The 26,906-nt window shown below is 40.9% G+C and overlaps 2 protein-coding genes across 2 annotated transcripts in view; one reads left to right on the forward strand and one right to left on the reverse strand.

The window, feature by feature from the left end:
• The window catches only part of OGDHL (oxoglutarate dehydrogenase L), a 43,299-nt gene extending 33,018 nt beyond the window's left edge, over window positions 1-10,281 (forward strand). Inside the window, exons 17-23 of the mRNA XM_088526365.1 lie at window positions 2,558-2,736; window positions 5,177-5,248; window positions 6,546-6,671; window positions 7,347-7,419; window positions 8,461-8,624; window positions 9,278-9,432; window positions 10,116-10,281. Coding sequence (XP_088382491.1) covers window positions 2,558-2,736; window positions 5,177-5,248; window positions 6,546-6,671; window positions 7,347-7,419; window positions 8,461-8,624; window positions 9,278-9,432; window positions 10,116-10,239 — 893 coding nt within the window. The 3' untranslated portion in view covers window positions 10,240-10,281. The remainder of the gene's footprint in view (window positions 1-2,557; window positions 2,737-5,176; window positions 5,249-6,545; window positions 6,672-7,346; window positions 7,420-8,460; window positions 8,625-9,277; window positions 9,433-10,115) is intronic.
• A 12,483-nt stretch (window positions 10,282-22,764) lies between these two features.
• On the reverse strand, window positions 22,765-24,825 carry CUNH10orf53 (chromosome unknown C10orf53 homolog). The gene is made up of 3 exons (XM_010213775.2): window positions 24,729-24,825; window positions 23,205-23,324; window positions 22,765-22,858 (listed from the first exon to the last, which is right to left on the reverse strand). Exons 1-3 carry the CDS (start codon window positions 24,823-24,825, stop codon window positions 22,794-22,796), a joined length of 282 nt encoding a protein of 93 aa, XP_010212077.2. The 3' UTR covers window positions 22,765-22,793.
• Window positions 24,826-26,906: the final 2,081 nt, after the last annotated feature.

A 26,906-nucleotide genomic window follows, 5' to 3' on the forward strand; every position in this document is an offset into this window, starting at 1 on the left:
GTGAGTTAAACAAAAGCAGTTGCAGTGTCACGCATAGATTATCAGGGTAAAAACATCATTTAATGTATTGGATGTTCTTGTAGTTAGTATTACATGGCACATGACACATGTCTAGATCTCACTAGTTTCCCTGTGGGTTTTCCTTATGAAACTGGAAACTTTATGCTACTCTGTCTGTTAGTTTTCTGTGTTGTAGTGTGGAAATGCTTGCCTGTTTGTTTGTTTGAAAAGTGAAATGGTGTGTTTGCAGCACCCAGTACATGAAAACGTCAGTCTTAGCACAGAGTTCTGAGCATTTCTCTGAAAAAAAAAAAAAGTAAAAATTGAGCAAAAGCTGAAAAGAACAAAGAACATGAACAGAAGTTTTATCTTAAAACCCTCCTCTGTAACTCATAATGTGGTTAAACTCAGTATAACTCATGTGCTGTATATGTGGCACAAGTTGTTCTCTTCAGCTTCCTACTATGTTGTTATATTTTATCTTGGCATTTCAGGTCATCTTAAAGGTAGTTTAGTAGCAATAAAATCTCCAATTGCCTGTGGGCTTTTTTTTGGTCTTGCTCTCTGAAGTAATTCCCTTAGGCACTGAATTCCCTGAAGTCCTGAAGCCTTAGGTCACCGTGCTGTAAATGACAAATGACAAGTATGTGAGGCAGTCGTCACCCTCTGGTGAGTTTGAAGTAGTAGCCCTGTGTGTCTGTGTGTGTGTGTGTGTGTGTGTGTACTGAGATGCTACTCTCTGCTGGGAAGTTCAAGGTTTTTCAGAGTTCCCAAAACTTTTCTGCTTTACAGGAGTTGTGGATGGGAGTGGATCAGAATCACAGAAATCTTCACAGATTTCCCATATGTTACTCTACTAAATACTGCAGGTCCCAAAGTAGATTCTCTGGGATTTTACTAGTACAGAATGTGTAGGAGGGTTATTAGGTACCTCATTTGTGATTGGATTTGGACTTATAGCCACTTTTGGGCATAGAAATATTATGTAAAGCATTAGGTTTTACAGAGTGTGTTGTGATATTCTTGTCCAGTACTCTTGAGTCTGCAAGTTAGGAAGGAGAAAACCCGAGCTTACACGTAGTATCAGGGGGAGTGTGCCGTGCTGTCAGATCAGCAGGAGTTCTGCCCTGCATCCACAACTTCTGTTGTGGCCCATTTCTCTGTTAGCGAAGTGGACACTACTCTTGTGACTGTTGGGGGTTTGGTGGCCAGTGGGGCAAATTCAGCAGAACAGACACTTTGTTACCTGGAAGTGTGTGCAGTTTTGCCAAGGCTGGGCCTGCTGTCAAGGCGATATCGTAAAACGGCGTTTGTGTTTGTCTTCAGTGTGACTTCATTGAAACAGGAAAAGAGAGAAGGTGAAATCTGGCAAAAATGGAAATGGCAGTAGCATGTAAATATTATAAACACAGAACAGAAGAGGAATTGGGTATAGACCACCGTCAGTGGGGTGGGACTCTGTGACCTGACTATCCAATCAATTACACATTGTTTTACAAAGATAAGATATCCTCAGTGGTCTGCTTAGCTCATTATCACATTTTGGAGAAAGCTGTAGTTAGTTGCGACTCATCTTAGGTTTTTAAATCAGATTTTGTAATAGCAAAGCTAGTTGCTTTGTTGGAGTAACCCTCAGTGGGAGCATACCCATGTTACAATTCTGTATTTGAAGCGAATTTTAGGTTTTGTGCAGAACTAGCAAACCTCAACATAAAACACATTCATCCATCAAGTATTTGTTCTTTGCATGATTGAATCAATCGTTCTTCAGTCAGAGTCTGTGAAGTAGTGCTATACGGTTGGCCTGAATGAGCTCAAACTTTGGTAGTTCAAAGTTATAGCTGTATGAGACAAGTACAGATACTGAGACAACTCTCCAGACTCATGTGGAGAGAGCCAGGGAAAACAGGAGTGGAGATTACGTACATGTTTTTAGCCCCACATTTAGCTGGCTACTGTGTTCCTGCCAAAGAAATAACCAAAATTTACCAAAGACAGATGTTGCAGAGGTGTCTCATGCACCTCTAATGTTCAGGCTTATTTAAAGGTCTAAAGAGTGTGGTCCTGCCTATGGAGATTGGTGTCACCAGTAACGCTGTTCAGTGTCTGGGGGGAAAAATGAGGGAAATCAACAGTACTGGGCAGGGCTGTGCAAGTCAGAAAATGAGCAAGTAGCTTTTTGAACTAGTCCTAGATTGTGTTTTTTTTACAGCTATTGCCCTCCCCTCAAAACAAACAAACAAAAAAAACAACCTCAGTGAACTTTCTCAAAAAATGAACAAAAAGTCTGAGTTGAAAAGGGGAGTTAATCATTCATTAGAAATTCATGATATTTAGATAGTTCAGTAAGAATGTGAAGGACTAGTCCTATTTGCGGGAAGTTCATTAATTTTTCTAATGAAAATAAAACTACTGAAAACCGCATAAATTACAAAAGGGCTAAGAAAAGATTCTTGCTCTTAATCACGTTGTTTTTCCTTTTAATTTATTTTCAATGAAAAATGAGTAGAATTCTCAGCTAGTCTGTTTCTTTTTCTCCTTGCTGTGTGTTTTCCAGGCTTCGAACTTGGCTTTGCTATGGCAAGTCCCAACGCCCTGGTGTGCTGGGAGGCCCAGTTTGGCGACTTCCACAACACGGCCCAGTGCATTATAGACCAGTTCATCAGCTCGGGCCAGGCCAAGTGGGTTCGGCACAACGGGATCGTTCTGCTCTTGCCGCACGGGATGGAAGGAATGGTAAGGAATGGTCTTGCTGACCAGCACCCATGGGAGTGCACAACATCATGTTCCCTGTCCCTAAAATCTAAAGGTATCTTGAGAATCTCACAGTGGTATTGGGGGCGAACAGTATTTAATGTATTGGACTGCTTCAGTGCTACAAGGGGGAACGTATGCAGGTTGGTCAGAGAGGACAAAAGGAAATCGAGAAATGTTTCTGAGCACTTGGCTTTCTGTTCTTGGTGACCTGTACCACTTTGTCCTTCTTAGATGGAAGACTTCTTAGGAAGACTAAACAGTTGCAACCCTGCCCTGATATACTGATGTACATTTCTCTCTTATGAATGGCTTTCCATACCTTTTTCTGTGTAAAGAATAAAAGGTTTGCTATTCATAGAAGTTTTATAAATTACTATTTCTTTAGGTAAGCCCTTTAGGACTCGGAATGAATCCACATCCACAGCCCGAATGTGCCCTCAGGAGGAAGCGTGTCCCTCTGCAGGGAAGCTGCAGTGAAGGGAGCTACATCTCTGCCGTTTGTAGTACTCTTAATCAATCTTTGCTCTTAGTCATTTGGCAGCGAGGATTTGCCCAGATGTTCTGAAACATGCTTGTTTTGCTACTGGTGTCAGATGTTTTCTGAATATTTAAGTATCCCATGTGGCTACTGAAATACGTTATCTTCCCGGAGGAGCTTTCCATTACAGGAGAGTTATTTTCTGTATCAGCAGCATTGGGGGCAGAATGATATGGGGAAGGATTTGTAATGGGATATGGATCTTTTCACCCCTAGGTCATGCATTCACAGGCAGGTGTGATGGAAAGACTGCTGCTTTATGGCTCCTTGGTGACTCATTTGAAAGTAGCTAATAGATTCAGGGTAGCTCGCACTGGATATAGGTGTTTGCAATAGAAATAAACCCTCCTCCATCGCACCAAGCAGGCCCTGGCAGCCTGATGGGCAGCGTCAGCAGAGAAATGGGAGATGGATGTGGACTCCGAGGCCCTGGGCGGGGGTTGCTGCAGGGCGACGCGTGCGTGTGTTAGGGAGGCCTCACGCCGCGCTCCTGTAGTCGTTTGCTCGCGCCAGCTCTGCTTCCAGCCTCCTGCAAACTGCCCCGTGCTGCTCGTTCTGCCTCCAGGAAAGCCCGTGCTTGGGGTGGGGTTTGGGTTACAGCAGACACACAGCAGTGCTGTGGCAGGGTTAGACTCCTGCTGTGCTCCACAGCTTCACTTAGCTTTGCCTCTTTTCCTCGCAGTCCCTGCCCACTTACGACCAGAGTATTTGGCACCCAGGAAGTGCCAAAGCTTCAAAAGAATGTGTGTATGAGGGCAAAAGTTCTAGACTGTTCATGTTTTTTTTTTTTTTTTTTTTTTTTTTTTCCTTGCCAGTGGAGATTTGGAGTGTTTTTCCTTTGAACCCCCTAGGCCACGGAGTAGTAAATGAAAAGCAGAGAATAGCTTGTTTTACATCGTTAGACTCCTAACTACCAAACAAGTGAGAATTTGGAGATCATATATAAGGTTTCGATGCAGGAAGTTACAATAGGAGAAGAAAAACTTGTTTATAAACATCTTTAGCTTAAGCGCTGTAGAGAGATTTGAGAGGGGGGAGATAACAGATTCTTAATAAGGAAGATTACATTCCTTATTCCTAAGTTAGCTCTGCCCACCCAGCATATGTGTTTTGTTACTCTAAAATGGGGCTAACGGTGTATGTTAAAAGAACCTGCTTTGAGAGCTGCTAGCAAGAAAGAGGACTTGAGAGTTCAGTAGTTGTCAGGTGTAAAATCCCTCTTCCAAAGCCAGTAATTAAGCACAGGCTAGTTTGGCAGGTCATGTTTACGGGCATTTGGATCTGTTGTAGCAGAAGTGTTCATTTAGGGCATTTTTTCCTATGTCGAGCAGCTAAGGTAGCAGAGAGATCCCAAGTCTGCATGTGTAGCTAATAAAGCAGAGGGAATCAACAATTAACTAGTGGTTGCTGCTGTTCAGCAAGCAAGTGTAGTTGTGTGGAGAAGAGTGAGGCTCTGCAGTACGCTGAGAAACATGTAGCGTTTGCCCTTCTGGCATCCTTTCTCCTCCTTTTTGCCCTGCATTAAACAAGGTCATTCTCGTGTCCTCTCGTGAACCTACTGGCCTTTCACAGTCTTCGTTGCACAGATACACTGAGACAGGCTGACATTACTGCAAATGACAAATGCGTTGGAGCTCCACGTGAAAACTAATCAGCTCCTTTGAAAACGGCCCATGGAAGAGAGACCAAGAATGTTGGTCCTGCTGCGGGTCCTCTTCTCTCCATGCTGCAACATTTTATGCTTTTGGCTGGGGGACAGTGTGTACCACCTGAAGCAGAGCTGCAAGGGTAACAGGGAGCACTTCTGCAGAGAGTGACCTGGACTGTCCATCTGCTGGCTTGGCTTTTTAATGTTGTTTTATATTATTATATGATTACCAGGGTCCAGAGCATTCATCAGCAAGGCCTGAGAGGTTTCTGCAGATGAGCAATGATGATTCCGATGCTTATCCAGTAAGTTGACTTGTCAAGGGCCGTGTCCTTTTTCCTGCTCTTTCCTTGTCGGGTATGTGCTTTAGTGTGGGTGGTGTAGGCTTTATCATCTGAGAAATCAATGTATTTCCCCTTTGCCCTGTGCCCTTGGCTTATATTTAACTTCAAGAGCTGGTATGTTGTTGGCTTGGTCCTAGTAGAAATAATCAAAGCATGCAGCTATTGTGCTCCCTGTCCAAGTGGGGTCGTACAGTGGTCTCTGGGAGCATGATCGCTATGGCTGTTCCTTAAGGCCAGTGATTCTGCCTGCTTGTTTTGCTGTGCAGATTACAAATTGGTATCTCAAAAGAAAGCCAAGTGGCTTTTGCAATTGAACTAAGTTGTACTAGTGCGAGCACAAAAGTGGGGACAATTCATAAAAATTCTATTTCCACAAAAAGCAAGAGAATTTCCAAATCCCGTAATAAACTTAGTCTAATTTTAAATTTGATTCAGCTAAGAAGTTCAGAGATTGATCAGTTATGTCCAGAAGATATTGGGCAACAGCACATGTCCTTTCCCACTGCAGCATCTGTGCTAATTTAGTTCTAATAAATACTATTGTATATGAACTGAAAATCCTATTAATTAGAAAAAAACTATATTTCAGTTTAGGCCTGTTACCCGTGAGGTAAGGATGGTTACAAAGCTGTATTCCTTCTCATCTAAAAGTGAATTGTCTGTGCACTGTCAGCCTAAAGCTCTGTTTGACTCTGCTTGAGTGCAGTCAATTGCACATAACAAGCAAGTGTAAATTCTATCATACTAACTAAGAGCACAGATGATGAACGAGGACATCATTTAGATGCTGTACCAGTCTGTGATGAGATAACTGTATCTCTGCATGCCTATGTCCACCTATATATATATATAAAAAAATTAAAATATATAAAACATATATAAAAGTTGTAGGACAAGACACCAAAAAAAAAAAAAAGGAGCCAACTCTACACACAAAAAATGAATTGTAATTATAAGATTCTTTTAAAGGAGTTCCAATTTGTGCCTTCTACCTACTAAAAATCCTGCTGAAATTGATGGAAGTTTTGCTTTGTTTTTTCCTTTGCTTTCATACATTTTTAGCATGAACTAGAAGCAGAGAAGTATTTGTAGGTATGCTTCCCTAGCTAATAGTATAAGCTTAGCAGAAATCTGTTCATTAAATGTTTGAGGAAGGGGATTGCTAAGAGTCAGAAATAGAAGGATGGTTTTCAAGCGTCTGGTTCTGTTCCCACCACCTCCTGCCAAATTTTGCTAAAGGTTTTAATGTTTCTCTCAGGAATTCACTGAACAGTTTGAAGTCTCCCAGCTGTATGAGTGCAACTGGATTGTGGTGAATTGTTCAACTCCAGCCAATTACTTCCATGTCCTCAGAAGACAGATCTTGCTGCCATTCAGAAAACCGGTAAAGTTGCTGTAATAGACTTGAATGTTCTAGATACATTAACTCATCCTTCACATGAAAAGGGGATTTGTTTGTTTATAATACATTTGTTAATATGTGGTATACTGCTGAAAAAAAAAAATCTTTGGTGAAAACTTTAAATGCGTAAGTGCTAAAGGTGGTGGAGTTGATGGAGTAAGCTCTCACTTACCAGAATTCTGTAGCTTGGCTTTCAGCTTTCCTTGCTTCCAGCTATGCAGGCCACCAGCTCAGCTTGTCAGGATACTGTATATAGGTTGCATATGTATAATCTATATGCCTTATTGCTAGAACTTCTGCTGTGTTTGTATAGGAAGTGACTGCTGCCTTTGAATCAGGTACTTTGGGTCTGAGCTGCAGTGCTGGCTCCACTCTAGTTGCCTCACCCTTCCCCTTTCCTCTACAGTTATCTTTCTCTTCTAAAAAATTGTAGTTGAGAACATTTAGTGTGTTGATTATCTAAATCTTTTGAATAATTTTGAAACATCCTAGACTTTCAAAACATGCAAAATTAATTTACTCTGTCAAAGTTATTCACATTAAATTGATCTGTGGCATTTTAAATGTCTATTTTTGTATGAACAGTGATGTAAATATTGCATATAATAGTGTAGGTGAAGCAGCTCCTGAGTGTTGGAAAAAATCTGTGTCTTACAGCTGATAGTCTTGACACCCAAGTCACTCCTGAGGCATCCAGAAGCTAAATCCAGTTTTGATGAAATGGTATCTGGTAGGTTGACTTAAACTATTACGGACAGATAACCAGCGATGCAAAGTTGTATGTCAAGACTGTAAATGGGAAAAGAGAATCTATTTTGGAGAGTGTTGTCTTTCTTTGGCTTAATTTTTGTGGAGCTATTGTGAGGACAAGAAATTGTTTGTATTTTGTTATCTCCTTTCTGCAGATGAGTCCAGTTTTCTTGGGCAAAGAATGTCGCTGGCTTTGATTTCTGGTTTAAACACTTACAGAATCTTTAGATTAGGAAAGGTGATTACTGTGCGTGTGTGCGCGCGTGTGTGATTATATGATTACGATTACAATTTCCATTATAAAGAATGATTACAGGTTAGAAATTCTGTAAGATTTGAGAGTTGTGCTTTCAGTTAAGTCTTGCAGTGCCCTTCTGCCTCAGGCTAACTCACAGCAGTGGCCAAAACTCTTAATTGACATCTAATTTTGATTTTCATGTTTCTGCTGAAGATGACAGCAAGTGAAGTATTGCTGACTCTCAGCTGTTTGCTCTTTTTAAACTGAAAGCTGAGGAGGAGGGGGAGACCGACTCCAGCTGACCCAATAACACACAGATTCAGTCTTCTTTGATAAATTCTGCTGCTGAGTGAGATGGAAAAAATCTAACATAAGTCAGTTCCTCTTTCATACATTTGTGCTGCTGCTTTTCTCTCCCCGAGAAAAATGGCTCAAACAGAAGGTTTTTGTCCCGGTAAGTGGGTGTGCTGATTCAGACGGGGAGGTCATGTCACTGTCTGCTGCCTTGTATTTGGTTGATGTGGAAATGGTTGTAATCAGTCACAGAAAGGAGCAATGGAAAGGATCTCTTAGACTATCAAGGCTCTACTCCTGCCAGAGCAAGATTAGTGTCTTTCATGCGTTCCAGTTTCATGTATCCCAAGTTGTCCTCCTGAGAGAGGATATCACAGGAAGCCATATCTAGCAGTCAGCTGCTTGCTTAGCAAATGACTGTTTCTTGGGACTGCTTTGGTGCAGAGTCAGTTCAGTTGAGTGCACTCCTCTAATTTTTGCTCTCTCTAGGTACCACTTTCCAACGTGTGATTCCTGAGAATGGGCTGGCAGCTCAAGAGCCCCATGAAGTCAGGCGAGTGATCTTTTGCACAGGGAAAGTGTACTACGATCTGGTGAAAGAGAGAAAGAATCAAGACTTGGAGAAGCAAGTGGCTATAACAAGGTTGGAACAGGTGAGCTCCTGGATTTTCAGAAAAAGCAGGGAGTTTGGGGAGACTTTCAGTAAGGGGTTGCTGTGCTTTTCAATAGATGAGGTAATAATGATGATACTCAGCATTTTTATGAGACTTGGGTCTTGCAAGAGATCACATCAATGATGTACTGGACAGTGAGACTTGGAAAGATTGATGACTTGCCCAGAACTACATGAAAAACCTGAAGGTTACAATTGGATGGCATCTTAAAATTGTACCTCTAGTTTGCTAGGTTTGAATGTTGTTAATAGTTCTCTTGGAACTATCTTGTCATTCAATAATTCTGATGCAAATGGAATTGTACCAGCCACTTTTCTCGAAAATTGTAGAAACACAGAGGTGTGGACTATAACAGCTTCCATTTATATTTGTGCTAACATAAAACACATGTCTTCCATAATTGGTCATTTCTGTTACTGTAAAAATGATTGAAGTCACTTTAAGATCACTTTAAATGGTTCAAGTCAATTTAAGAAATATGAGTCGCTTTAAGAATGAATAGCAGTCATAGTAGTTTGATACTAAAGGGCTAAATGCAATGGCTGTGTGTAACACTCAACAGATAAAAACCTTTCCTGCCAGAGACTCACACCATATAAGATAAAGCTTTGCCAATGATTACATCTTTCCAGATTTCACCATTCCCTTTTGACCTGCTGAAAAAAGAGCTTGAGAAGTATCCAGAGGCTGATCTAGTTTGGTGTCAAGAAGAACACAAGAACAGTGGATATTATGATTATGTAAAACCACGTTTCCGCACGATTGTGAACCACACTCGACCTATCTGGTATGAAGACTTTAAACAATTGCTTTATCTGCTGGGATGGCATTTTTGCCAGGTTTTTCATTGGAGGTTGTTGTTAATGGGAAGTCATATTCCTCACAAATCAAAAGCTTGAGTTTGGTTCCTTAGAGAAAGGAGAGAAAGTCTATGGAACTTTTCCTTAGAATACACAGTGCATATCTTGCTCCTCTTGGAGTTCTGGGGAAAAAAAAAATCAGTAGCAGCTAGCTCTCTATGTATCACTACCTATTGCAGTGCTTCACGCCCCTGGATTTTTATCTCTTCTTGTCTAAGATTGTCTTTTCTAAAAATTTAACTCCACATTTTAGCTTCCTGGAGAAGGAAGTCCAGTCAGATAGCTGTGTGCTTTAGTTCTTAAGTCAGCATATGCAGGTGTTGGAGTCTCCATCCCCATGAGCAGCTTATATAGGAATGAAACACTGCAGCTGGTGGCCCTGGGAGGAATGGGGTACAAGAGGCTGCTCAGAACTGAAGGGAGGGAGATGGAGACTGACTGGAAGGTAGAACCGTGATGGCACAACTTCAGTTTCATTTATTGTTGTTTCAAAAAAGGTAAAGAATTATATGTCTGACTGCTAAGCTGACCTGAATGCATTTAGCAGCATATTCCCCTGCCCATTAGTGTCAAAGTTGCCTCTCACCTGTCTGCCCGATGTGTCACAAAGGTACGTTGGCCGAGAGCCTGCTGCTGCCGCCGCCACCGGCAACAAGAACACCCATCTGGTGTCGCTCCGAAGATTCCTGGATACAGCGTTCAACCTGGAGGCCTTCGAGGGAAAGACATTCTAACTGGCTCATCTCCATCAAGAATTGTTATAAATTGCTGCATCTGAAAAGGAAAGCAAGCTTGAATGGGAAAATCTTATTTTTTCTTCTTTATGAGTTTAAAGGATCCAATTTCAATAGTCTCCGTCTTGTTCTGTTCTCCAGTGTGCTGAGTGGGGCGGGGGGGGACAATTCTATTTATCTTTCACTATTTTTTATCACTTGTCTATTTAGATTCAATACTCAAAGAGTGTCTCTATTCATGGATCCAGCGTGTGCAGGCACTATCCAGTTACTGTAAGTAGAGCAAGCATGGGCAGCATGATGCATTTATGCAAAACTCTGAAAAAGAGGGTGAGTTTGGGAGCCACTAAGGAAAAAATATATATTTGTTGTTCTAGGAAAAACTGATTGTCAGTTTTTCCTAGTACAAGCCAAAAGTTAAGGTGTTACCATCAAGTTGATAGATAACTTTGATGGAGAAATGTACTGGCTGTCCAGATTGAAAAGAGCTGGCAAGATAGCCTGATGATGTGAGAAAAGAGGCTGGAAATAGAGCTACATTACAAAGTCAATAGCCCATGGGTGATAATAAAAGCAGTGTGAATCACTTAGGTGTAAGGTGGAGGAGGCTGAAAGACAGACAAACAGAAAGAAACCCAGAGCAGAACTGTAGGGGATAGATAGCTGAGGAAGGAGAAGTCTGCACGGGCAACAGCTCACAGCAGGGAGTGATCAGCAGGAGAGTGAAACAGCAAAGTGCTGGACAAATGACTTCTAAAGGAAGAAGGTGACAGTACCAGCTGCTCCCGTTCCCTGGGCTGCCTGATTTGATGTACTTGTGGTATGTAGAGAACTGTGAGGTTCTCCTGTGGGCATCTTCCCCAGATTACAGGAAGCTGCTTTTCTTTGATCTGCTACGACCTGTACAAAGATTGTGTCTTGATGGGGAAATCCGTGTTTGCCTGGAAGTGGTGGCTCTACTTTGTCCAGTGTTAATCTTTGCCTTAAATTTTCCTGATGTATTCAACTCCAAGTGGCAATTCCTGGTTTAATAGCCCATTTTTGTTTTAAGGAGAAGGTGGGCAGGCAGCAGCTGCTGATGGACCCAAGGCACCCGCTGTGTTTTAGTGCAGGTAGCAATGGAGGAATGGCCGTGCCCATATCCAGGGAGGCGATGCCCTGCACAGGGCCCTGCTCTGCTGTGGTGACCAGGTGAGCTGCTGCGTTGTACCCCACGGCTGGGGAACACAAGTGTGGTGGGGATCACCCCCATGCCGCTCCCTGTGCTGAGCCAGCTCTCGGGGCATTCTCAAGTTCCTGGTGATGTGCTCTGCCCTGCTGCTGTTACTGCCATTTTGGCTGTGGTATAAGAAGACTTGACAGTTTATGCCGGATTCGGAGAGTCTGGTGATGTTTAAAAGATTCTTGTCTTATCAACGTGAAAGGCTTGATTAAAAAACCTTTCAGCTATGATCATCCACTGGTAGTACAAGCAGGGTACCAAAAAGGGGTGCGTGTCTCATGCTTCCTTTCCTGTGGCCTGGAGACAGCATGACGGTGAAAAGTCCTGTTCAAAGAGCAGGAAATGGATGTTGCAAGGTACTTATCATGGTCTCTAGAACCAAACTTAGCCTGATGTTTGTGAATCTCTGTAGCATCTTTCTGAATTAGAAAAACCCCAAGGCAACCAGCCTTTCACTGAAACATTGAAATTAATTCAGTCTTTTGGAACCTAATGAACTTTACGTACTGCAGTTGACAGCAGCAAAGATTGTCCCATGTCCATTTCCATGCTCAAAACATTAAGCTGATAGGCATTAACTGTCGCCCAAAGTATTTTAATGCTTTTATGAATGTGTGTCTCTGCGGCCAGAATGTGTGCAGCTAAATAGTGCTGGCACCAGTTATTGTGTTCTCCGCTTGCATAAGGCAGGTCAGTGCTGCATGAAATATGATAAATGCACTTACCCCACAGTATGTGTGGAGGTAGAAAACAATGACAAAAGAAATACAAATATAAGTGGTAAATGGCAGGTTTCCATTTTAAATGTGTGTAATAGAATGTGGCATAACAATTGCATAAAAATACCAACAAAGAATGTAAAAAAATAAATAAAAATATATAGAAACTAAATTATGCTGTCGCTGTGGGTTTTTTTATTTGTTTTTTCTTTTGAGTTTTTCTTTTGTGTGTTGGCATTAGTACCCTATTCATAAGAGTGCTAGGGCAGCTTATCTTTGGCTTCTTGTTTTCTCAGTAGTGACTTACTTAAATTTAATAGCAAAGAGGAAAAAAAAGCATTTGGACTAGAAAAACATGGTTATTCAGAGTCATTGATTTAAAAGGAGTAGTAAAGCAATTGAGATTATATTAGAATATTTTGTTTTAGCCTTTTTTTTAAGTAAGTGAACACATCTTTTCAAAGGGTTTCTCTTTCAAAATATTGGAACTAGATACCTAAGAAATTCATTTCTCTAAGTGTGTTGGCTCATCTTAAGTTTCTGTTGGATTACTAGTCTGCACTCTGGATGGTAGTTCAGAAGCCAGTAAAACATCATAAATTGTTAAATGCAGAGATTGCACTTTTTATGTATAATTCTTCTGTTTTCCTTTAATAAGGTCCTTTGAAATAAAAAAAAAGAGAATTTTAAATAGGTACATATTTAATAGGCACATTATCAAAAAACAAATGCAAGTTGCTACATCATCTTTAAATTGGGTTAAGAATCTCTGATCTCACGGAAGACGAATATTGTCTTAGAACTGACATAGATACTTTTTACATACTATAACAGTTTCTTAAATAGCAGTTTCCCAGTAGTTACCTGATGAAATACTGTAACAGCAGGGATGCATTTGATGAAAACTTCTGCTCCACTTTTGCTACAGTTGGAATCATCTCCTCTGGCAGAGGAAGGGGTCTGTGGAGGTGGAACCGCTCTGCTTATTCTAAGGTGAAAATAAGCATCCAAGTCTGGACACGAACAGGAGCGCGAGTTCGTCGTTTGAGTAAATCACAGTGGGGCCTTTTTGTGGGGGGGGAAGTATGCCTGAAAGAAAACCCTTTGCCTAGATGCTCTCCCTCTGGCTGCTCTTTAAGAGCTCTGGTAACTCTTAATATAATACACAAACAGCAGGCCAGTTGCCTGGAATACAGAGCTGGGAATTGCCACTGCTGCTGCCCAAATCAACCAAGGTTTGGGAAACTGCTGTAGGCAGGAGTGTGTGTGTGTGTGTGTGTGTACACAAAATCCCTGTCTTTATATTAATCAATTTGATTTCTGTTAACGTTACAGAAGTCAGACTTGTTCCTTTCTCTAGCATGTACAACTCGAATGTCATTTAAAGCAAAATGCAAAATACACGGGCACTCAAAAATCACATAAAACTTGAAGATCCCTAAGAGCAGGTACAAATTTGATGTAAAGTTAGAGAGTCTGGTCAAAGACGAAAAATGTGTTGTACATTGGTTCGGCAAACTTGGTATGTTTTAATGTTGCAGGTCAGTGCCGGGCCGGTCAGGACCTTGCCAGGCTGAGGAGTTCCCAGGGCAGGTAACCTGTTGGTCACTGCTGATGGGGTGTTCGGGAAGCCCCGACTCTCAGTAGCTGATGTGTACCCAGAGGCTGCATTTAGCCCTGCCTGGCCTGTCTCCAAGATCTTGACTTTTTTCCCCAGGACAGAGGGCCACAGCTGGGCCATGCTGGGCCATGGGCACAGTGCCCACCGTTTCCGCCATGTAAGGGACAAGAGTTGAGGAGCTGAACTGCAGCAAAGGAGGCTGAGGACTGCTACTGGGAATAGCAGGAGGCTGAGGAGCCCGCGGGCTCCCTGTGCTGGTGCTTTCTGCAGGCAGGTAAGAGACCAACTGGTGGGCACTGGTTAGGGGTTTCTCCTCTCACCCTCTGGATTATAATCACAGTTTCTGAGGACTAGAAGGTCCAGAGAAACCACACTGAATAACAGATGGATTTCTGATGCAAACCACTGGAAAAGCTATCAAGGGAATGTGCATTAACGTGCCGCTGAATTTAGCCTCTGGTGTTTCTGAGGCCAAAATGAACCAGATGCTTCAAGTAAAAAGCAGGAGCGTCATGTGGCTGCAATAGTCGTGCAGGGAAAGCTCTTTCAGTGGGGTCTAGTCAGTGCTGTGCAGCTGGTCGATCTTGCTCTCATCTCTAGGTTTCCGATTGCTGCAGCCACGGGCTGGAGAAGCTTGCTTCAGTGTACTAGCATCTCTGTGTGTAAAATACTGCTCTTTGCAGTGTGAGTGCCCTGAGGCTTGTTTTGGAAAGGTGAGGAAATATTTGGTTGAAGGATAGTAGCAAAATCAATCAATAAATTCATTCTCCTTTGGTGGGTGGAGGTGAAGAATGACCAGCCCCTGCTGGGCTCTAGTGAGGCTCCCCATCAGGCAGGGCCTGTTGGGAGGTGCAGGCACGGGGTACTGGCCACTGCTCTCCATGTCCTGCCGGCAGCATTGCTGCGCTTGATCTGTGATCACAGACTTCCCTGGAGTCTTTCTGTGGTCATGAAAAATAGACCAATCACATCAGAAGACCTCTGCAGATAAGGCTAATGTTGTGGTTATCTTTTTTGCAGCTGTCCTTGTGTAGTTACTGAGTAGAATAATTGCCATGTAGAACTTCAATGACAAAGCACTCAGGATTTCTACTCACTTTAATCAAAAGCTCTTGGGTGTTTTTTGTTCCCTTTGGTCATTTAGTAGTTCTATGAGGATTAGTTGTGTAGCAACAGGAGTCCTGACTTGATGGACTCTGCTGAAGATGCAGTGGTTATGGAAAGCTTTTCTTCAGCTTCTCTGCCCTGTAGACCAAGGGCAGAGATTGTCACTACGCTTTCTTAAAGATTAATGGAAGATATTAGCAAACTGCATATAGACTGGAATAGAAATTCAACATATTTGCAAGGTGGAGACAGACACCTACCTACTCTTCAGACTATTTCCAATTTCTAAATACTCAGTAACTGTTATTTCAGGTTATGCATTAATTTTTCTTAATGCCGTTATTTAAAATTTGGCCTGTTTGCTAAAAAAGAATAAAAGAAGAGGAGAAAGAATGATGCAGGAAATAAAAATGTTTGAGATTTACCAGCTTTGATTGAAAATGTTTCACAGATTTCTCCAAAGTTTTCAATTATTAATAAGCGCACCAGGCAGTTCCTTGGTGATATTTAAGTGATGCAGTCATTAATGACAAATGGAGATCTAATTTATTTAGCGAAGAAAACAATTGTAGTCATTATCAGAGATGCTGTGTGAAATAGTGAAACATAATTTCTGTTGAGACCTTTACCTCCTATTTTCATGTCAGTGTCACAGAAGAGCAGGGGAAAAACTTTCTGCCAGCCAAACGCAGCCAGTTTCATGTTCGTCCCCCTCCACTCTGCTCAGGCTGCCACAGGGAAAGCCCAGGAAGTGCTTGGCCTAGCTCTTGGTTATGTTCCTTAGCAGGACATTAAGCATTATCAACATAATGGATTTGCCTGAAGAGTGGTTTGAGTAGTTTGGTTAGCCTTGCAATGGATTAAAAGCTGTCGGCTGAAGGACAGTAATGTTTAATGCTCTCATAAATCCCCCTGTGCACCTGTGATGCTACCTTGTGTAGAGGCGCTGGGTAAACGCGTGGGAGAACGGGTCTTTGATGGAGACATGGAGGAGAACGGGTCCCTCGGTAGTGCTGGGCTGCTGTCTGATCCACATGCCCACGCAGCAGGGCTAGACTGGCTTAGGAGTGGTTGCCTTTGTGTTCAATGGGATGTTGTGCAGTGGATGTGCAGAGATCGCTCTGCTGTCTACAATGTTGTTTTCTCAGCTGACAAACACAGGCAGAATAAGATGTTCATAAAGATCTTAACTGTGTATATAACTTACAGACTTTGTTTGGTCTTGCAGTGGATGTCTTGGATATTCCCATGGTGATGCTGGTTCATCTGAATAGGAGCCTACCTCAAAAAAAAAAAAAAAAAAAAAAAAAAAAGTAAGAGTTCTGATCTGATAAGGTTACTTTGACTTCACCTATGGGAAGCAGCATCTTCAAATTGTGAAGAAGGGAATAGAGCTATAAAAGTGTTAATGAAAAGGTCTTATGTCATGGCAATATACATAATGTTCAAGGATTATTGCTTGTCAAACAAAAATTTGGAAACAAATATGACTGCTATCCTATTACTGTTTTGTTATTTTGAGCTTAGGTGGCTTCTGCCTGCAGATACTAATATACACTGACTGGAAAAGCTTTATACAATAAAATTCTATTTTACAGCTCAAATAAGGCAGTATAAAAAATGATAGTGCCATTTACGGTGTGGATTTGGGCACCTTCAGGCAACTTGGTAAGACCGTGTGACTTAATGGGCTGTGATATCTATTTATTTTGTTTACCCTCCCCTGCCCCGTGTCAGCACGGGCACTGGTGAGAGGGCAGCACCCTCTCGGCAGGGCTGCACCGCTGCCCCTGCACCAGGAGCAGCAGCCAGGGCCGCTTCCGCGCGAGTCTCTGCCCCTTGCTTCGCTCGGCCGCCTTTTCAGGCTGCTTTTCAAGCTGCAGGGTCTTCACTGCTGCCACTATCACAGGGATGAAATAAAACTGCCTAATACATAACGTGATAAAATGATAGTACATAATTCCCCCTGACTAGAAATAGGTGTTTAACAAACTGCTCCTTCTAGGCTTGTTAAAGATGAAATATTTATTACTATATGTTAATTACACATTTTAAGCAGTACTTAAGTAATCTGAAAGCAAGACCTAGTCATCTCTAAGAATTTTATGTGATTAAATCTTTCTTCATTAGTTTTTTTTTTTTTTTTGGTGCTAGCACAGTTTGTTCAAACATTTTTAATTAAACAGTGTTTGCAGTGTTGATCCCGTTTGTAGGATGAATGTTGGACAGGTTTCTCTGTGAATTTCATGGTCCAAACAAGATCAGACTGCATCAGACTCAAAATTGGTTGTCTGGGCTCAGACTTAGTATCTTTTCACATCTGAAAAAGTCTTATGGGTACAGTAAAGTTACATGTTACCCTTGGGATATTAGTTGCTGACACTAACAATCAGTTTGAAGAACTCTTGTGCCTTCTTTTTTTTTTGGTGGCACTATCTCTGACAAATTCATATCTATAAAGTACACTGTAAGAATTGTCCCCTGTGCGACTGAAGAAATTAAAGAAAAACACCACTACTTTGCAACTTTTCATCTTAAGCTGTTTAATGTCATCATATACAAAATTATGTTGAGGGAAATTATTGGATTATCAGAATTTCAAAGAATTGTTGACAAATTCTATCATTTTAAGGTTGATTAAGAGCTGAAATTTGTGTTGCTTTGGGACTCTCTTCTAAATAGGTAATAGGCTGTTACCAATGAAGAGATAAAGAGAAATAAAGCAACTTTAATCTTCAGTGGTTCTAAATGGTACCTCATTATGCAGTTGCATAATTAATTTCTCTTGTACTGTGTTCATTTAAAAATTATCTGGTCGTATGTGACCGTGCGTATTTAATGTACTCTGCAATAGCTAGACCATGATGCACCCTGCTCATTAGGAATGAGACTTTATTTAATATGCTTACACACACACACTCCTATATTCTGGGGCTCTTGCTCAGACACAGTTTCATAGGCTGGAGGAAGACATGTCTGAGTGCACATCGGTGTATGCCTGCACATAAATAGCTTTCACAGGGGCAGTCAACAAAAGCTCTCGTATATTTTCCTTCTCTTCAGCATCACTCTTCTGGCAGTCACATGCATTAAAGAAATAGGACATGCTACACTAAGTATGATTATTCTTAGGCCTATATCAAAGCCCTCAAGGCTCTCATTAGACTTACCAGTAAAACTGTATTTTCTGTAGTGAGCACAATGCTGTGCAGCTCACTAGATCTGTGCAGAATGTTCTAGCTTTGTGGTACCTGTCTCTGTAACTAAGCTCAAAGGAGAATAAACTGATTTCTCTAGCATAGATTGTGCCTCAGAATTAACCCCAAAGTCCATGTGAAAGCCACTAACTTTTGGTATTTCTGACTATGCTGCATATGAACTGGTTGGACACGGCCTTAGGTATGCTTAATTGCATGTATATGTGAGTACATATTTATGGGGGATGTTGCAGAACAATCTTGTCTTTTCTTAAAGCTGCCTTACAAAATTGACTAAAACTGAAATCTGTAGTAAGTAAATTCAAATTCATCTTTAATTTGCCTCTCCATTGAACGAGCCTTTACTGAATAGTGTTTCTTGTAAACATGTGCTGCAACAGGGCAGGAGAATTTTGCATGTATCTTCGGCTATTTTCTACTTGCATTATATATTGGTTACAATAGGGAATATTCTAAATATTTTAACGGAAATATGTATTAAGATAACCCAAAGCCATTTGGACGGTTAAAAGGACTGTCAAAAACAGAAATGTCCGAGTTTGTTAGAATTTTTCAGCTTAAAAAAGGCAGTTTTATTTTAAAGAATGCAAATGTTAGAATAAAACATTCCTCTGCACTATTTGTGGAGTGCAATACAAGTAGTTGTTTAGTACTTTTTAATCAGAGATTTGGAAAATACTTTGGGGACCAGAAGATCACAGTGAATCACAGCAGTTATCTCCATCTCAGATCTCTGGTCAGAGATTTCATCCAGACTGTAAAGCGAATCTGTGACAAACTCTGTCTCAATAGGTAAAAATGATTGACAGAAATTCTTAGTACTGCCATTCAGCCATGTTTAATAGTGTCTTGCTGAATGGCCAACATGCAAAATGAGGATAAAAATTTAGCTCTGTGAAGTCTCATTGATAATTAAAAAAAAAAAAAAAGAAAAAAACTATTACAGTAATTCAGTGTGATCCTACTAATAAACTTTGAACTCTTTTTTATGACCCATACTGACAGCAGTCAGTATGTTTTATTTTTTCAAGTATATGATCATTAATGCACCCATGGGAAGTTGATTACCATCATACTCTAACAAATGGTAAATATCTGAGAAGAAATAGGATCTTTTCTGCTCTTCTTCCATATCTGTATGGAGTGAATTCCTTCCTATGTAGCACTTCCATCTCCCTGAAGCAATTCCTAGGCATTTGCAGGGTTTTTGATCAGTCTGAAGATCGCAAACTTGTGCATCTCTCCCAGCAGTAGCTGGGTCACTTTTGCCTTAGGCTTTTGAGAATAAACTGTTTGAAAACTAAGTGGTTGCTTTCTCTAGCATGAGAGTGCTTGGGATAGCTGTTTATAGCTCTTAAAAGAGGAAGTGCTTTGCTGCAATGTATAGTTTGTGCAGCCACTGTTAGTGATGGCCAAGAGTGAAATCTTCCCATTTGTGAACAGTGCAAACCTGGTGTCCGTAGTATGGCAAGGAAGGGCAGCTTGGTCTTTCCAAGCCTCCTGCTCAGGTGCAGCAGCAGCTTCATTTCTTTCTGTTGTTGTTTGGTTCCAGACAATATTAAAGTGCCTAAATTAGGAGATGAGTGATCAGCCTATCGCTGTAGCGAGCAGAGATGTGATTTGATCTGTGGAGATGCCTCTCTTCATCAGCTATAGAGGTAGCCTTGGGCAAGCCAGCTCCTAAATTAACTCTCTCAATAAAGCATCTTCAATTAGATGGGGCAAACATACGCTCTGGGGTTGCGCTGTCTCAGCAGAGTGGCCTGGGTGCCGTGCGGTCACCCTGCTGCGTGCCGTGCTGCGTGCGCTCATGCAGCTGCTTTCTTCTTCCTCTTTTCCTTTAATGTATCAGCTGTTGTTAATCCGTTTCTTGATAGCTGATTCCTTGTGTTTTATTGTGCTCTCCCCTTTTGAAGAAATTACAGGCAAACTGACAGATTTTTTGAGGCAATCTGCAAAACACGAGGAAACAGGCCTGACAGAGTTTAATCATGTTATAAGAAATTCTCAGTCTAAAAGGCAAACTATTTTAGTTATATTGTGTTATTGTGCCATTAGTGCCATTTGACTGCCAACTGTGCAGCAGTGGGGCTCCAATCAACGGGGGCCTTTGTGTGTTTGCCCTTGCAAATAGCACTGAGGATAGGAGGGAGAGAGGCTCTTAGTGGTGCAGGTTTTTCAGTGATTAAAAATACTTGAGATCCATTTCACTGATCAGAAATGTGTCTTAATGAGACAATTAGTCAAACCATAAAGGCTGCACAGCAATTTAGCTGGAGTTACTACTGCAGTAATTTGCTGCTGCTGTTTTCTTCCTCCTGGTTTGACTCCTTCACAAGAGCCTGGATGAAAGTTGCTGCAGAGAGGATCTGCGGGCTGGGTCAGGCATTCTCAAATGGCCATGATTGGCTCTGGGGCAAATAATCCCCTTAAAAATGAGGGAGACTTCAAGAGAAGTGTAGTTATTTTACATATTAAAAAAAATTAATGTCGTTGCCCAAGTGGCTACTACAGTGACTTCAAATACCCAGCTGCCTGCTAGTGCCATGGCAACCAACCACAGGTGATGTTTAGCGGACGGGTACCAGCCTGAACGGGCTGCTTCAAATGTGTATGGCTTTTTCTCTTCTGGAACAAATGCACAGCATCGGGATCTCGAATCTCTGATGCCTTTTAGCCACTGTTGTTCTAAATGCCTGGGGGAGCTCATATTTTACCTCACTGAGTGGAAGTAGCGTGTCATATTAAAAGGCTTCATGACCTAATGATTAGGTCATCATATTACTCTAAATCAGAGCTGTTGTTGTCAACTCATACTTGCCTTGAGGTCTCCTGCTCCTGTTCAGAAGTGAAGCCTTGTGTTCCTCAAAGGTTGTGTTTATTGCAGCTAAATAAGTTGATCTATTAGGACTTCACATCTCCCTAAAAAACTTTACTCATTCTGACTTGGAGCTATATCAGAAATATCCTCAGGTTGATATTACACAGACAATGAACACAGCAGAACTTTAAAACTTCTTTTTAATAAATTAGTCACACTCCTGAGTTCTTTGCCTGGAGCATTTGCATTGATGTTCATGTCATTCAATGCTCAAGTGGTCTGCAGAGTTTAGTCTCTTGTCTTTTGGAGTAAATTCCACTCTGGAACTACCATTATTTAAACTATATAATTAATTTGCATTTACCTAAGAGACCAATATGCAACACAGTGCCAGAGGGAGCGGGAGCAGTGATCCATGCTCATGCAGCTCTGAGCTGGGGCTTTAGGGGCGGGCGTGCAGAGTCTCTCCTGCTCCGAAAGCCGCCGTGTGGCAGCCGTACAGCCACAGAAGGAAGGAGAGGTCCCTTCGGAGCTGCTCCACTGGCAGGCACAGTGGCTGGGGGGCACTGGGGTGGCCGCCTTGTTTGAGGAACCTCTCGATGCTGCTGCTTACAGCTGGAGGCTGGAGTGAGGTTAAGTCTGAATGTTTTCAATTTCTATTCTTGTTTTATCAGAGCTGAAGAAAACTAAAATGTTGCAGTCTTCTAGAGGGATGCTATGATTTCTTCTTCATTCAATTTTAATTATTTTTTCCCCCTTACTGGAGGATAGTTTTTTTTATTGCCTCTGGCATCATTAAGTGATTGGAAGTAATTGGAAATTATTTAAATTATTGGCATGACAATAGCGTTATTTCTCAACACTGTTTTTGTATTGGTGCTGCAGTAAACTTGATTCATTTGTAACAGAAGTATGTCCCTGCTGGTTACATCTGACAGGTGATACTGTGGATCCACACTGCTGAAAACTTCTTTACAATGAAGTTGGTAAATCAGAAGATAAACAACAAAAAAAACCGACTCTCATACACTAGCTATTAAAAAAAAAGAGAGAGAGAGACACACACACACAGAAAGAGAGAGAGAGAGAGACTGCAAAAGGAGCGTTATTTTTGAGATACCTGGTGGAGTCAGTGATGGTGACATCCGGTCAGCTTTAGCCCTATCCTGGTAAACATACCAAATTCCTTCATTGTAGACCCTTGTGCTTTGTCTAATGGCCCAGGAATACTCTGGAACTTTTTTGGCTAACAGAAGGGCAGAATTGGCCCATCCTCTGTCGGGTTAAGAGTAGGGAATTTTAGTCTGTAGAATTCTAGACTATAATTAAGTATTCTCTGATAACTCTTTTGTCTTTTTTTTTTTTTTTGGCTTTTTTTTTCTTTTTTTTTGTTGTTTTGTTTTTGTTTTCCATAGAAAAGCATTAAAAGTTAGAGATAATACAGCATCTCTGTATTATATTTCCATATAATTAAATGTTTGGGTTGATTTGTAGTTGTGAATAACTTTGAAATGGCATCTTTAACATAGGAAACTTTCTAAAGTAGAAAGCATGCAAGATATTCCAGAGTTTGAATCTTTTGATTAAAATCAAATGATTAGAACTACATGCAACTCAATTCTACGCAAATCTGTAATATTCAATTTGGTAACATATGACTAGTTCTGAAGAAGATAATATATTGGTACCAGGTTGACACATGGATGCAATTAATAATCTTACGTAGAGGCTTACTAAGAGACATAAAAGTGTAAAGAACCACTGTATCCTGACATTGCTGGTACATTTGTAATATAGGTTAATTGCCTAGAGAAAAACAGGGGAAAAGAGAAGGTATCCCTGTAAATCAGTAAGCATTCAACACTGCTTTTCTGGCTTCTTCACAAAGTGGATCCAGCTTGCCATCACCTCCTAAAGGAGAAAAACACAACTTATTCCCATTTATTCTTACTTTGCATTAGTATTAGTATTCATTATTGTAGCATCCATAGTCCTTTACATTCAACCTCATGGTACTTTGACTCAGATTGACTCTATCCTTTTTAGCTGTATAATTGGAGATGGATTCAGCTTTGATTTGGATTGGAAGCAGAGCCAGGAAGTGGATGCAGCACTGCGGGTGACTCCATAGACAGGATAGGGGGAGAGACAAAGAGAAATGTGAAATGACAATGTTGGCAGAAGTTGGAGTGTTTATGCTTTAGGAAGTGCTCATTTCAAAATCTAAGCATTTTCAGTGAGAGACCTTCATGCTTACCGAAGTCCAGGTCATTGATGTCGCAGCAAAACACGGTCTCCCCATTTACTATGAGCTCCACAGCATTCCAGTCTGGTATCTCTTCTAGAGTGACTTCGTGCCCATCTGCTTCCAAGACAGCTGCAAGAGAGCAGAGAAGCAGAGAGCAGGGCTGTCCTCGCAGTTTTAGAGCTTATGTGACCACGGAGCAAATAACAGTACTAGCGTGGTTAAGTGCTGTACAGAACTCCCTACAAATCCTATCAGCTCTAATCTCTGGCTTCACTGTTATTACATTAATGGATCTCCTTTGAATGAAGCCTGTGTCATTTCTAGTTCTAGCAGTCTCATAAAGGCAAGAAATTCATTATGTACTTGTATTTGCTATTAACTGGCTCAGCAGCTATAAGACACACAATGTATTTATTTATAAGTGCCAGAGAATAAAACTAAATTCAAAAGAAATCTCCCATAAGTGTTAAGATGGTGCTGTAAACAGCTGGAAGTCTAAGTCAACAACCTTGATAACCCAATTGTTCATTGACGCATAATTTATTTCGCTTCTCCTTAAAGAATAATTCCTCGTTACAGTTAAGAACTTGAGATTTTGCGAAGCTTTCTCAGAATCAAATTAAAGGGACAAAATCCTGCCTGAAGCTACATACCTGTTTAGATACATTAGATGTGTTTTATGTTTTTGTTCTTTTTACAGTACATTATATAGCATTTCTGTAAATTAATCAGAACTGTGGAAGCAGAAGAATGGGCTGAAAATGCAACTCCAGCAGCACATAAATACCATCTGCTTCTGCTCAGGCTCCCAAAGGTTTAAATTCTTTTGATTCCTCTTATTCTGGAGACTTGTTGTACTAGGTGGAAGCAGATTTTTGCATGTTCCTTCTATCTTTTCAGGATTTTCTATCCATTATTTGTCAAAGCTGAATCAGTGTGCTGCCAATGCAACTCAGTTGCTTTAGCCCATCTTTTTTTTCTCTCTCTCTTTTCTTCTTTTTTTTCTTCTTTTTTTTTAAAGCAGGTACAAGTGCCACTTTCCTTTTCCTAGCTCCACTGTAGTTGTGTGATGTGCAAGATTGGCATTACTCCACTGAGACAAACATGTAACTGAAGTACATCCATCTGCAACAAATAACTGCAGTATTTAAATTTCACTTACTGAAAAACCATAGCAAGTGACTCAGTAAGGAGCCCAGGAATCTGGCTTGAGCTTCCAAGTTTCCGGTGTTGGATTTCTTAATTTTTTTTTTTTTGACAGTTGAGCAGCAACCGCATTGGAGAATGCTGACTGCTTTCTTTCAGATCCTGATGCCAACCTCTGATCATTAATTCACATGTTTACAAGGGATCAAAGATGAAATTCATCCTTCAGGGGGATGACTCACCCAGACACTCACTAGTTTCACTAGTTTACTAGTTTAACCGGTCTTTCCTAACCCACAGCACGTGAACGTTCAGATGACCCAGTCCCAATGAGCACACACGATCTGGGGCCCGTCCCGTCCCGTCCCGTTCCGTCCCGCCGCGCACCTTGCAGCCCCCGTAGGCGCCAGGCGCCATTTCGCGGCTCCCCGCGGCGGCCGCGGGCCGGCCCGTGCCGCACGGTCACCTGCGCGCGCTGCGGCATGGCGGCGGGGCGCCGCGACCGTTAGCGGCGACCGTTAGCGGCCGTTGGGAGCGGCTGTGTCCCGCCCTGCCTCGCGGCGAGCGCGCGCAGGTAGCAGCGCCCTGTGGGACAGCAAGAGGCACGAGAGGTTTCTTGCGACGGTTTTTATTTGCTCAGCTCGTAGGGCCAGCGTATCCTTCACTCCAGGTTTTATATATTTATATGTAGGAATATAGAGGCAGGTAAACACCATATTTCAACAGAGCACAAAACAAAGCTAACTGTGTTATTAATACACGTTTACATTTGTCATAAATCTAGACTATTTTACAAAAATAAAAGTATCACTAAAATATTTTTATTTCTGTATAACTCCTGTATCAGAAGTTCAGCTATATTGTCATAATAGGTTCTAGTTTACTTACAGATAGCAGAAGGACTATATTCAAAAAAGCACAGTCACAAGTCAAGTTTCTTTTGCTTTTGACTGTTCCTTATGACTACTGAGGTTCACCAAAGCCTGGTTTTAAATTGAGCATCCCAGCATTGGACGTATATCTATGTGTAACATGAAATAATTACCATCATAATCTATTGAAGTGAGTTTGTCTCAAGTCCAACCAAGAGGTTACTTTAAATCATTGCAACTTGTTATATCAACATAATTATACTTAGTCTATCAATTAAGGTTTTTTGCCTTCTTAATATAAGCAATTTTTTCTATAGCTTACTGTTTAGAAGCATTTCTAAGACTTAACATTTTATTTCCATAAGTACATGTGCGCAGATTTTATAATCTCAGAACTTAATCTAATACAATTTAAGCAGGTACATAAGAAAGCTATTTGATGATACCCTTAACACCCTTAATAGCTGCAGCGTTTGCAGCAATTGGAGTAACTGAGTCGAAGCACACTTCCTCAGGAAGCTCCTGCCGACAGAGTGAGGGTAAGTTTGTAATGCTCTGCACTCTAAATTTTTTCCATCTTGAATTTATTCAACACTCTGTTGTTTCAACATGCCTGAGCTGCTTCTCAAGTTTCTTGAGCAAAGTAAGGTACTTTGCATATATTACATTTACTGAGAGTAGTGACTAAGGTTATGCACATACCTGAATGATTTCCCCTGGAGTGACTGAGTTCAGTGAAGCTGCTCATTTCAACAGAATGATAAGGAAAGTAGAGTTGAGTGCAAAAAATAGTTAAGCCTCTAAGTATGGAATGTTTTTTTCCCCTCAAGTAAAAGACATAATGTCAGTGTTTTCTATCACCAATTACATCTGAAATGCCTATTATTGCAGGTGTAGATAAGTAATGGACTCTTCTACTTAATGATAAACTGGTGTAATATCTCATACATAATCTGGATTTCAGCCTGCATTTTCAATGATTGTATATTGAGTATGCTGTGAGAGCTATTTTTAAAAATTCCAGCCAAAAAGATATAATTAAAATATACAGGTAATATTTGTAAACAAATAGTCAGTATCCGCCCAAGTAGAATATAAAATAACTACTCACACTATTTTTATACACATAAAGTTTCATTGTTATTTCAAACATTTTTTTGAAAAAATATTGAGATTGGAGTGCTACATTTATGTTAAAAGTGCAGAATGCCTTCATAGTGACATAAAAAAAAGCAAAATTACTGGAAATATTTCAAAGTAATTTTTGGAATTACAGTACAGGAACAGAGTTTAAAGTCTGTTTAAGTAGAAGCTTTAACAAAGTTAAAGTTTATTTTGAACAGCATATTTATCAAGCAAACACTTGGTTTGACTAACACAGATTATTTTCTTTCTTTTTAATTTCATCTTTGGAACAGCTTTTATGCCATATTTTCTATATAATCGAACTTTAACTTTAATTATTACTTTAAAAGCATAAACTTTAAAAGCATAAACCCAGCCCTCAGTTACTGTAAATCAACATAATTGATTTGCTGCAACTTAGCTGACTTGTTCCAACTGATTATCAGGCCCACTGTGCTTTAATATAAGGGGTTAATATAAGGGCTAGCCTTTGTCCTTCAGACAACTGCATTTTTGTGACTTTAAAATAAGCAAGGATGTATATACACCGTACTGAATCACTATCTAA

Source organism: Tinamus guttatus, unplaced genomic scaffold, assembly GCF_059628265.1.
Source record: "Tinamus guttatus ecotype Peru unplaced genomic scaffold, ASM5962826v1 Tinamus_guttatus_pri_ptg000246l, whole genome shotgun sequence".
NCBI lineage: Eukaryota > Metazoa > Chordata > Aves > Tinamiformes > Tinamidae > Tinamus > Tinamus guttatus.